This window comes from Muntiacus reevesi, chromosome 11, assembly GCF_963930625.1.
Source record: "Muntiacus reevesi chromosome 11, mMunRee1.1, whole genome shotgun sequence".
In the NCBI taxonomy this organism is placed as follows: domain Eukaryota; kingdom Metazoa; phylum Chordata; class Mammalia; order Artiodactyla; family Cervidae; genus Muntiacus; species Muntiacus reevesi.
Genome location: NC_089259.1, coordinates 81579348 through 81591484, shown reverse-complemented (window position 1 = coordinate 81591484; position 12137 = coordinate 81579348). Strand labels below are relative to the sequence as shown.

At 56.8% G+C, this 12137-nt stretch overlaps 1 protein-coding gene across 4 annotated transcripts; it reads right to left on the bottom strand.

Moving 5' to 3' along the window:
• Positions 1 to 137: 137 nt before the first annotated feature.
• NAXD (NAD(P)HX dehydratase) lies at positions 138 to 11845 on the bottom strand. 4 transcript variants are annotated; one of them, XM_065902411.1, is made up of 11 exons: positions 11712 to 11773; positions 10094 to 10259; positions 8183 to 8333; positions 7386 to 7431; positions 6618 to 6706; positions 5841 to 5949; positions 4629 to 4679; positions 4445 to 4549; positions 3607 to 3727; positions 2382 to 2502; positions 138 to 1415 (listed from the first exon to the last, which is right to left on the bottom strand). In XM_065902411.1, exons 3-11 carry the CDS (start codon positions 8284 to 8286, stop codon positions 1265 to 1267), a joined length of 897 nt encoding a protein of 298 aa, XP_065758483.1. In that variant the 5' UTR covers positions 8287 to 8333; positions 10094 to 10259; positions 11712 to 11773; the 3' UTR covers positions 138 to 1264. The 4 variants fall into 4 exon arrangements, with proteins under 4 accessions (XP_065758483.1, XP_065758482.1, XP_065758481.1 ...); XM_065902410.1 differs by having other exon boundaries at positions 11591 to 11722; XM_065902409.1 differs by lacking the exon at positions 10094 to 10259 and having other exon boundaries at positions 11712 to 11845.
• Positions 11846 to 12137: the final 292 nt, after the last annotated feature.

Below are 12137 nucleotides of genomic sequence, written 5' to 3'. Positions count from 1 at the left end.
GGCACCCGTGAACTGTACCGTCAGCTGGTGGGCATCTGTGTATCCATGCCCCTCGTGTCTAAGAATGTCCTCGCTGAGGACCAAACTGAAGGTGAATTCTGGCTGTTTGTTAGAGAAAAAAATACACAACTCTCCAGTGAAATCAACCACATTTGCCTTTTAATAACGACCATGATTTAGGTGTAATTCCCCAAAGGAAGAAAGGTCTGTGACAGTAGTGAAGCTTTTCTACGATTAGATGTAAGTGATCCCCAACTTTAAAAATATCTTACGTCCAAGCTGTTCAAAGAAAGGGGGATCTTTTGTGCAACCACAGAGCAGGGATCGCTGAGGACAGCGGACACAGATCAGGCCTGCCCCACAGAAAGCGTATGGCTGGTGCACTCAAGGGCACGCGCTGTGACTGACCCCACGGAGAAATGAGACGGGCCACTGAGCACGGGCCACACAGACCGCCACACACAGGCTGACCCGAAGCCGGCGAGAAAACTCAGTGCAGAGACTCTCCAGAACGTTCCTGAGAGCACCACCCCCCACCCCGCCCCGAGGCAGAGGCCCCGCTGTCCTGCCCACCAGCAGGTGGAGGGCAGCTTGGGCCCCACCTGGGACCTGACCTGGGAGCCCTGGGCGCCCCTCCCCATGGGGGCCCGTCACCACACACGCCTTTGCACGGACACGTGAAAGTGAGGTGTCCCAGAGCCGCCCTGCACACTCGGGGGCCGGGGTGTGTCATTGCATTCGGTGGTTTCCCAGGGGGCTGCAGATCTCCAGTGCTGACAGATTGCTGACTTTTCTGGGACACTTCAGCCTAACCAACTGATGCTGAATATTTCTGCCCAGATGTGTCCAACCTAATTACCGTTTGAAACATAAAAAGGAGCTAAAGAATGACCACCACAGCCTATGCGGGTCCTCAACTTAAAAAGAAAACATGATTCACACACACTTGGGAATGAGAGATGGGACCCCCAAGAGACCCAGTAACGAGGGCCCTTCTCACAGGAACACGATGTTCAGACGCGGGGTCCGCTCCAGGCAGCAGCGGAGCCCACAGCCCGGCTGAGCCGCCGTCAGACCATCTCGTCACACGATTCTCTGTGTTCTTTTCTGATGCTGCAGAGAGGCTGAGGAAAGTTCACCAACACCGTTCCGTATCAGTTTCGGCAGAAAGTGCTATGCTCCAAACTGGTGTTGTGTCAACCTGCAGAGCGTAGACCTCTCGGGGGACCTGGGCAGATGGCACCCGCCCTCCAGCGGCTCCGGCTCAGGCCTCGAAGAGCCTGCGGAAGGCGGGCCCGACCTCGGCGACCATGTCGGAGGTGGTGGTGGCACGTCCGTGCTTCTGGAAGGCCTGCTGGCTGCACTGCCGGGTGAGGGCGCAGGCGCCGAAGGCGGCCACGAGCAGCGGGCTGGGCCTGCGGGGAGAGGTCTCAGGGGTGGCCCCGCACCCCGCGGGTCCCGCCTGCCGCCCCGGGACCCACACTGGCAAGCTCGAGTCTAAGGGCCTCTGAGATAGCCTCCCTACAGTGAACACAACCGGCAACCGGGATATGGACGATCCCGATGGACGAGCATCAGAAACAGCTGTGCGTGTGGGAAGGGTCGACACGGCAATCGCCCCAGGTGACCACACACAGCACCTGGCCAGCGTCAGCGCCCGCTGTGTTCTAGGACCTGGAGGATGCCGAGGTCGGGGACACCTCACTACCTCACTGAGACCCCGGGGACACCTGCTCGCTGTGTCACTGAGACCCCCCGGGACACCTGCTCATCACGTCACCGAGACCCCCCGAGACACCTGCTCGCCATGTCGCTGAGACCCCCCGGGGAACACCTGCTTACTATGTCGCCGAGACCCCCGGGGACACCTGCTCATCAGGTCACTGGACCTGCCAGCACGCTGTCTGCACACATCCCATGGGTGTGCGGTGACCCTGCAGGCTGGCACCATCACTGTGGCCAGGATGGGTGCAGAGAGCAGAGGCCTAGGTTCCAAGGGGCGGGGGTGCCCCAGCTCCCTCTACACCATCTGGGGAGGGCCCCCAGCTCAGCCCGGCCGCCTCGTGGAGACTCATCTGCCAACAGGAGCCCCCCCGACCTCCGTGTCCCACACCATGACAGCTGTTCTGAGGGCAGGCGCTGCAGAGCCCCGGGCAGCGTCTCCCCCTCCAGCAGGGAGGGGAGCAGGGAGAACCATCGCTGCCCGGAGGCCGTCAAGCCAGGGGGTGGGGCTGCTTCCTGCAGCCAGACCAGTGTCAGGGATCAACCTGGCCAGCCCTGGGAGCCCTCCCCGTGACACCAGTGTTTCACCAGGAGCATCACAGTCTGCTGCTTACTACACGTACGAGCCGCTCAAGCAAGAGGGCCGAGATGGGACTTACCCGCCAGTCCTCTCAGGGCCCGCGCGGAGGGCCCAGTGCGCCAGGACGCCCAGGGAGCCCGACAGGAGGTCCCCTTGCCCCCCGCACCTGCGGCCGCTGCCCTCCTGGCTGCACACGAGCACTGCGGAGAAGCGGACGCGTTGGGGGCACCCTGCACCCCTTCTCCCCGCCGTCCCCACGGGGCCGCCTCTCCAGGCGGGCACGGCAGGAGGCGGCCCCCAACCGGCACCCGGGGTCTGAGGGGACAAGCTCACCCACCCCCAGGGCACCTCGTCCACTAGGAGACTTGGAGCTGCTGGTGCCCCAGCTGGGACTTGTCTGCACTGTGAGAAGTTTTCGTTTCTTTGAAAGTGTCTGAAGCCATCGTGACTCTGACTGTGTCAGGGTTCAGAGCACCTTCTAGGATCCGAAGAACCCACAGCCTCAGGGTCCCTCGGAGAATGCTCGCTGCATCTCCTGTGCAGCGTGTGTGCGCACGTGCATGTGTGAGTGTGCGTGTGTGCACGTGCATGGAGTGTGTGCTGAGTGTATGTGTGCACGAGTGTGCGTGTGTGCACGTGCATGTGTGGTGTGTGAGTGCGTGGTGGTGTGTGTATGTGGGTGTGCACGTGCATGTGTGTGGTGAGTACATATGTATGGAGTGTGTGAGAGCGTGTGAGTGTGCATGTGTGGTGTGTATAGTGTGTGTGTGTGTGAGTGCGCGGGTGTGCACGTGCATGTGTGGTCAGTACGTGTGTGTAGTGTGAGTCCGATGCCACTGGGGGACTGGGACGGTGGGAGGAGTCTGCGGGGTGCGGGCCGGGAGGACTCTGCAGGGAGCAGAGGCCTTGCGCCCGGAGCCCTGGGGAGGACACAGCTGCCGGCGGCCCCCAAGGCTGCACTTGGTGCCTGGGGGCTCCCGCACCCCCGGCCGCTCCTCGGGGTCCCCACTTTCTGGGCGCCGCAGTAGACTGAACGAGCAGCAGGGAGACATAGCACCCGCGTCTGTCTGCAGTGAGGGGACGGCCCTCCCTGGGCCACCACACACAGCAGGGACAGCGTAAGCCGCCACGCCGCGGTCAGCCCGGGCCAGCACGCCCCACTGCGGCCACCTCCCCGTGCAGAAGACCGAGGAACAGGACAGACAGGCTCCCTGAGGTCTGGGGCAAGCGATCCTCCTGGGGCTGGTGCCCAGCGTGGCCGTACCAGCCGGCCAACACGCGGTGTGAGGCCTGCGGCCACTCACCCTGCTCGCCGTCAGAGATCACGTCCTGCTCCCCCTTCTGCACCACGGTGACATTGCCCAGGGCCTGGCTGAGTCTCAGCACAGCTCCATGACGGTCCCCGCCATCCAGGGGCGCCCCCAGCTAGACAGGAGCACAGACACGTCCTCACTGGACACAAAGAGCCCGTCTGCCCAGGTCCCGACTCATCTGGGGGCCTGCCCGGCACCTGCTGACCGAGCTTGGCCCTGAGGCCCAGGCCATCTGTGCTCCAGGCAGACACCAACACGGTGCTCAGGGCAGAAACACCGCAGGGCGCCCGCCCCGACCTGTCCCGGTGGAGTCAGGCCCCCGGCCCACGGCAGGGAGTCTGGAGGTCTACCCGAGTGACGCAGCGCAGAAGGATGAAGAGCGACATGCGTGGGCACGAACACGTAAGGACGCTGGATGGACAGACGCAACTGGCCTGTCAACAATTTCAGTGTGAATGGCGCGGTCCTTACATGTGGGCTGTCTTAATTCAGGCTGGCTGAATCCACGGAGGCGGAGTCGCACGTGTGGAGGAACCGTGCTGACCGACCCTCCGGTTCTCAGCAGCGTGCAGGCGGCAGCACCTAACCCCACGCTGTGGGGTCAGCCGTGCGGTTTGATCTCGTCCTCACAAACCCTGTGACGTGGACCCCATCCCACCCCACCTGTTAAGAGGAGGGGACACAGGGCAGGGACAAAGCAATTGCCTGGGGGGCCCGGAGGCCGGGCTGACCCCAGAGTCCACCACCCAGCTTCACCCCGTCAGGGACACTGACCGGAGGATGCCCTGGAGTGCACGCAGTCGCCCGCCTGGGTGGCTGACTGACTCACCACAGCCTCGGACAGTCTGCCGAACTCCACGTGGTTGGGGGTGAGGACCGCCTTCCGGTAGCCCTGGATGAGCGCCGGCTGCTGGGCGATGAGCCAGAGCCCGTCCTGCAGACGAGGACTCAGGTCACTCAGGGGCGGCCGCGGGGGCCGCGGTGAAGAGGGGCAGGGCAGGGGCCACACTCACCGCGTCGATGACCACGGGGACGCCCCTGGCCTTGGACGCTTCTAGAATGCCCTGCAAGAAAGGAAGGCAGCTGAGCACTGAGCCCGTCACCTGAGGAAAGCTGAAAGAAACAGCAGTTCTGACAGATTCCACACCAGGCCATCAACACACACACAGGAAATCATAAAACAAGTGCAAAACACAATCGGAAAAGCCCCTCTGTAGGGCCGGCATGGGACCCTGAACACACGAGCCACGGAACCACGACCACTGCTGGGTCCCACGCCAGTCCATGGAGGCCGACTCCAAGCTGGCATCTCCTAATCCTAACAGTTACGGACCCTCGGGATTCGGGGTCAGAAATCTGACGTCTTAAGAAGCGCCCGGCTCTTCTGTTTCTACGCACTTCTCGTAAGTCACATTTTCTGTGTTTTTAAAGGAGTGACTATAACCATTAACAGTGAATGAGGCTCTTTTCTGGCCTCATGCAGTTGTCCTAAAACTGACTGTGGTGATGGCTGCAAACTCTGTGAGTACCCTAAAAGCCATGCAACCGTGCACTTTAAATGAATGAATTGTATGCCATGTAAAAATCTTGCTAAAATTGCTGAAAAGAAAAGCAGGAAACTGAATCCCAGAGAAACTAAATTACATCCCTGAGGTTGGCATGTAGCAAGGAAATTGCTTTTTTTGAATTTTACTGAGATTTTTACATGCCATTCAATTCATTCATTTAAAGCGTAGTTTGCAGCCATCATGACTGCAACATTTTGCAATCATCACGTCCCCTGGGTCAGGGTGACAGGGCCGCCCCCGGTACCAGCTGTTCCGAGTCCCGTGCCGACTGGGCCCCTGCAGGGCGCTCCGCAGACGTGGCTCTCTGTGACAGGGGGCATGCCGCCCTCACGGGAGTGCCAGACCACAAGCCGAACAGGCTGTCGGCGGCCCCGGCGGGGGGGCACCACGAGCCTGACCAGAGCAGGGCCACCGTGAACGCTGCTCAGCCCAGACTGGGACCCGCATTGCGGCGGGACCCGCAGTACCGCCCAGGCCACAGCAGGAGGGCCCGCGCCCCAGAGGGGACCCACCCAGCGCGGTCTTATTCTACATGCGTCTCTCCTCACTCCCCTTCCTCCTCTGTCCCCTAACCCCAACTCCTCCACCACGAGCGTCACAGGAAACACTTCAGACTTCCCACAATCAGAGCGGTCTCCTGGGAGAGCCCAAGGCTACCTTGACGTTCTCCAGAAGAGCGTCATCTCTGCCGAGGCCGGGCCCCACCACCAGGGCGTGCAGTCGGGGCAGCCACTGCTCCACATCGCGGACAGCGTCGGGGCTGTCTCTGAACAAGGAGGAGACGCACCAACGGCTTATGTTCACGTATTCGTTTCCTTTATTGATGACACTACAGACGTCTGGCAGATGTCCCCCAGGGTCCTTTTCCTGTCCCAGGACACCCTTCTGGCCTCCTCCACGCCCACCACCCCCCACCCGTCTGCTCCCTGCTGCCTGCACACCAGGTCCTCCCACCCACACACACCCCTGCCTCCCGCTTTAAACACCATCCACCCGGCCCTTCTCCTCCACAGGGCGCCCCCAGGACCCGACGAGCCTCCCAGTGGGACCCCTCCACTCCTGGGCCCCAGGGGCTTATTCTCAACACGGTGGCCCGACGAGCCTTTAAAAGCCTCAGGCTCCACAGAGCCTCTGTGACGTTCACAAAGCTAGGCAGGCACTTGAAGAAACTGTGGGCTCCCATCTCACGTAAGTCAAAGCCAAAGCCCTTACGATGACGCTCACGACCTGCACCGCGTGGCCTGGAGACTCTGCGGTCCCCTGGCCCGGCCTGAGCACCCACGCTGAGCGCCTCCAGCGTGGGCTCCTACATCCTTTCCCCGCCCACCCCGTGTCTGCGGGCCTCACCGGACACCACGCCCTGAGCCACTGCCCACCACCAGCTACGAACAATCGCACCTGCCTGACGCGCACCCGCGGCCCCGCCCCACTCACAGAACGGGGTGCACGATCAGCTCCGGGCTGTAGGACTTGATCACGGGCGCGGCCTCCTGGGTGCAGAACACGTGGGACAGGTCCGCGCCCTGGGGAGGGGCACAGCAGGCGGCTCAGGTGAGATGCGCCTGACAGACGCCCAGAGCGCGCGGCCCGGCTACAACCGCCCCGACCCCAGCACGGTCCACAGGAGCGCCCACCGCTGCAGTTCGACCCCGCCAGGAGGCGGCTGAGAAGGCCCTGGCCAGCGGCAGAGCCTGGGAAAGGCCTGGAGTGAAAGGTGGACACTGCTGCCACCCAAGAGGAGCCTGGTGTGCTGCAGTCCAGGCGTCGTAAAGAGCCGGACGCGACTGAGCGGCTGAAGAAGGGGCAGGTCACCACCAGCCAGACGGCGTCACCATGAGGCCTGTGGGCTGCAGGGTCCACCTTAAGATCCCCGGGCCACCAGGCCCTCGGGATGCGCGAGATCAAAACGCCCGGGCAGTGGCCACGGTGAAAAGGTGTCCACCGCTGTGTGAGGCCTGAAAAGGCAGCCCGGGGTCACCGTGGCAAGGGGCACTGCTAATAAAACTTAGAGAAAAATAAGTCCCCATCTGAGTTACCCTGTGGCCACACAAAAGGTCAGGGTAGATTAAAAGGTGTCTCTCACCCAAGGTTACCTGAAACGTTACCAAGATTTCTATCAGAAAACATCTGCTGCAGTCATATTTAAATGATCTGACACTTGCACTAAAAAAACTCTAACAAAGAAGCTATAAGCAAACATACCGCTTTGAGAGCTGAGATTGCTGCAAAATAGGGGGCTCCAGTGTACCTAAGGAAATATTTACAGTCAAAAGTCAGAATGAGGCAAGCATTATCCAGACCTCAACAGAAAAATTATCTCCTAGTACATACTAGTTCAGCAAGATTTCCATCAACTGAAAAAAACTTCTTTCAATTCCAGGAATAATTAACTGCAAAATATAATAGCATCTACAATATCAGCAAAAATCATAAACTTTCTAGGAATTAACTGTATAAAAACACATGATAACTCTACAGGGAAAAATTTAAACCTATTAAAGTATAGCAGAGATATACACTTGATGAGACGACTTAATATTATAAAACTGACACCTCTCTCTAGACTAATACAGACACAGAAAGCACCGGATTTACCGGAAATGCCCGCAGGTACAAGAAAGAGAAAATGCAACACCAACTGAACAGGACCGGGGTTCTGCTGGCAAGGAGGACGGGTGGCGATGCGTGTTGGGGGAAAACCAAAAAGCAAAAACTCTGGAGGTCTCAGGAGCCAGGGAGAGTTCGCCCAAGGCCTCTGCAGAGAGGGAGTGTGCTCAAGGCCAGAGCTCCGGGACTGGCCGGTGTCCCAGGGGCAGGACCCAGCCCCTGAGAGCACGGTGAGCGGAGGCCACGGCCACCTCGCCCAGTCAGGACCCCCTGCTTTCTCTGCTGTTCAGTCAAATGTTCCTCATGGAAAAACACTGTCACAGTATCAGCCGAAACTTGGAAATGATTCCTGACCGACAGACAGATGGACAGGTAGATGATGCACCACTTACTCCCGGCAGCCTCCCACCACGCCGATCCTTCCATCCTGCCCTTTGTGCTTCTTGGTGGTTAGAGAAGGTACCACGTTTCTCACCAGCTGTAAAGTATTCTCCATGTCCTTTATTGAGTGTGCTTTATGCAGCGAAAATGCTCTTTTTAACACTGAAAAACAGGAAAATGTTCAGAAAGGTAAACAGCTATCAATATATATAAAAAACAGAGACACTTATCAAAATACTTCCCAAAGCTGACTTAACATGAATGCTGCAGACTTTTATTCAGTGGTTTATTTCATTTCCATAAGAAAATGAGGTTTAGAAATAACAACACAACACTTAACACATATGGTTAAGTACCAGATTTACTTTGAAATGTATCAGAAGTCTCGGAAGTCTACTTAACCCTTCAGAAAGCTTTCCTAAATGCACTATTATTTACTGAGCTACACAAATTTCACCACAATCTTCCTGCAAGCTTATTAGGTCTCCCCTCCCTCTTTGTTACTTTCCACTGTCTATTCAAGCCAGACAGGTTCATGTCCTTCCCAGTTTAGTTTTCTAGTCTTGGCTCCCATGCTCAGTTAGTTACTAATCAAGTATCTAATCAACCTGGAAATGGCATTCTAAATGAAGAACACATCTTACACTGGGCTCAAAGTGGTTTTTCACTTCTCTGGCCATGCCATAAAGCACACAGGATCTTAGTTCCCTGACCCGAGATCGAACCTGGGCCCCCCCCACAGTGGAAGCATGGAATCTTAACCACAGGACAGCCAGCTAAGTCCCCAAAGTGGCATTTTAAAATAGTCTGATCCCTGAACTGTCTATAAACAGCTAATTTTAATCGGTCTTTCTTGAAAAACTTCCTGTGCTGTATGTTTTGCCATATTGTTTAAAACATCTTAAGTGAGAGAAATTCTATGTTCTGTAGAGCCCAATGTATGAACAGATAATAAAGCACACATTTTCTTTAGAATTATAGGATCTTTGCTGATACGAACAACACTTTCACAAAAAAGGCATCCAATGTTTTTATCTTCCCATTATTTCAGCAGTGGAGAAAAACTACACGTGGGTCATAAGTTCAAGTGAAGACCAGAAGCTGAGTCAGCTCCATATGGTAAAACAGCTTTATCTTAATATTGCTCGTACTGTTCTACTTCTCATTCAACAAAATTATTCAAGTAATATTCTTTAGTGAGTAGATGTAAATGCCTCCTTAGTTGATACATCAGATGCTTAGACCCAAGATGTAAAAAGAATATTAACTACCATCCAATCAAACACCTTCCCACTTTCTTTCAAGTCAACACAGGATTAAAACTCCAAACAGAACCACTGTAAACCTGTGGCTATGAAAAGGCACAAGAAGGCTTGCTCAGCCGTCAGCCTAGCCACTGACCCTCGATTCCAGCCCAGCCTGACAGGCCACCGAGGTGCTGGGCCAACAATCAGCTCTCACTCCTCCCCCCACCAGTCCTGTCTGCACCCGGAGTTCCCAGCCACGCGCTGCCTTCCCACTGTGCACAGTGACGGTGAGACACAGCTGCGTGGGCGCCGCGGCCAGCTGCAGGACAGTAACCTGAGCTGTTACAGGAGAATTTAAGGGCGGCCCTGCGGACCACTGACGGCCGTCTGTGCGGTCAAGGTGCTCTCCAGGCACCTGTTTCAACATGACTGGCCAATAAGAGTCCACCAGAGAATGGCTGCCCCTCCAAACACCCCGGAACAGTAAACACAGCTGCTTTCTAAAGACTGGACACTGAACCCAAACTTAGCAGTCACCCGAGGATTACTCTGGGTTCCTTACAATGTTCTGGGTTTATCAGTTACCATTACTTTAATCTAAGCACCTAGCTACACAAAAAACACCCCTAAGACTACCCCTCTACCTCCGCAGAATGCTGTAGGTAGGGTTCCCACCTGTGACTTAAGGGCTGGACTCCACCCTCAACCACCTTGGACAGAGTATGGCACAAAATAAGCCACTCAGTAAATGTCTGATGAATTAAAGGCATCGTGGTTCACTCTTCACCAGAAGCCAGCTTATCCTTCTTTTACAGATGAGGAAACAGACTCAGAGACAGACCTGCAAAGACGCCACGGTTATGAATGGATAATCCTGAGCAGAACACACGCTTTCACCAAAATGCTGTCATTTTCAGGCAGAAAAAAAAATTTAATTTTTTTAAAAAATCAATCACACGACCAACCAAAAGACAAGTCAAATCCTTCTGATGTGCCTTCTGAAAGCAATCTGTGATGGGTTAAAAAAAAAAAAATCACTGCTGAAAAAAAAAAAAGCATATCACTGTTGAGAAGTACAGTAGTTTTAGTTAACTGCAACTGTATGAATGCAAAGCACAACCCACATTGCTCATCTGTAACATTCAGCTGAGATGAATACGTGTTCCTGAAAAGAGCCAAAGGAAGATCAATAAAATTTCCCTACACTCCACAGAAAAGCAAGTTTCAGCTAGCTCTCTAATATACACCATTTGTACTTTCCCACAGAAATACTGAAACATACACACCACAAACCTAAGGATAAAAAGGCCTTGAGGAGAGGCAACTTGAAATTTACCCCATTAAGCAATTTGTCTTCACACAATTCTGAATCTGGAGGAACAGGTCAAACCTGTCTGGTTTTTGTTTGTGTTCAACGAATGTGGCTGAGGAGAGTTAAATAGATTTCTTTACTCTGGGCTGTTTTCTAGAATTACTTGCCACTCACAACTGTGCAATCTCAGCAACTCCATGTGAACTGTGGCTAATGTGGAACCCCTGACAACAATCTTCAAATTAACCTGGAGATGCCCTACGGCCTTGAGGGGAAGTCAGTGACCTGCGGTTCTGTTTCTTTCTCTAGTAAAAAGTTCAGCAGGTCGGCCTAATGATGAAACCTCAAGAAGACTCAAAGAGAAGTCTTGCTAGACCATGGCAGTATGGATTTTAGACAAACAGCGACCACCACCAACAAAACCGTGGTGAGGGGGGCGGGCCTGGGCTGGCGTGCCTGAGGGAGCGCCGCAGCTGAGGCAACTGGGGTGCACAGCCCCCCACGGCTCTGCCCCGGGCTGCCCGCTGACGAGGGGCACGGCCAGCGCGCGTCTCCGCGGTCCGGCCCCTTTAGGGGGAGCCTGGGCCAGAGCCCCCCTCTGCCACGGCGGAGGGCAGCAGGCTCCCCACGCCGTCGTGACCAGGGAGGCGACGGGCCAACCGACGCCCTGAAGACCCTCTCCTCAGACTCGTGACGAACCACCACCCCGAACACCGAGGACGCGCTCGGCCGGTGCACCCTGTCCTCCGCCCTCCTCTTCAGCAGCCGAGGCCGGGCCCTCGGGGTCACTCGGCGGCCCCCCTCCACACGCCCAGGGGCCCCCACGGCGGCGCCCCCCGCCCGGGCCCGCGGACGAGTACCTGCATCCAGCGGCGGCCCGTAGAGCGCCAGCGCGGCCGAGAGCACCGCCACCACGGCTGCGCCGGCGACCGCGGCCCCTGCCCGGACGGCCATGCCCCGGAAGGCCGGGAGCGCGCTTACCTGGCCGGCAGCCCCGGACCGCCCGGCAGCCGGGACCCACCGCCATCCGCGGACTTCCGGGCTCCCGGCAGCCCCCGCGCCGCCTCGGGGCCCGCAGCCCACGGCGGACTTCCGGGCTCCCAGGCGCCCCCGCGCGGCCGCAGGCGCCCAGCTCTCTGCGGACTTGGCTGCGCGGCCGGCGCTCTAGCCGGAAGCGGGCTCCCGACTCCCCGGGGCTCCTGATCCTGGCCCGCTCCTCCCGCGGCTGGCCTCCGCCGGTCCCTGGGGACTGTTTTTTGTTTTTAAAGAAGTATTTATTTTATTTATTTGGCAGCGCCAGATCTTAGCCAATAAAGGTGCGTCTAGTCAAAGCTTTGGTTTTCCTCGTAGTCATGTACGGATGTGAGAGTTGGACCCTAAAGAAAGCTGAGTGCCAAAGAATTGATG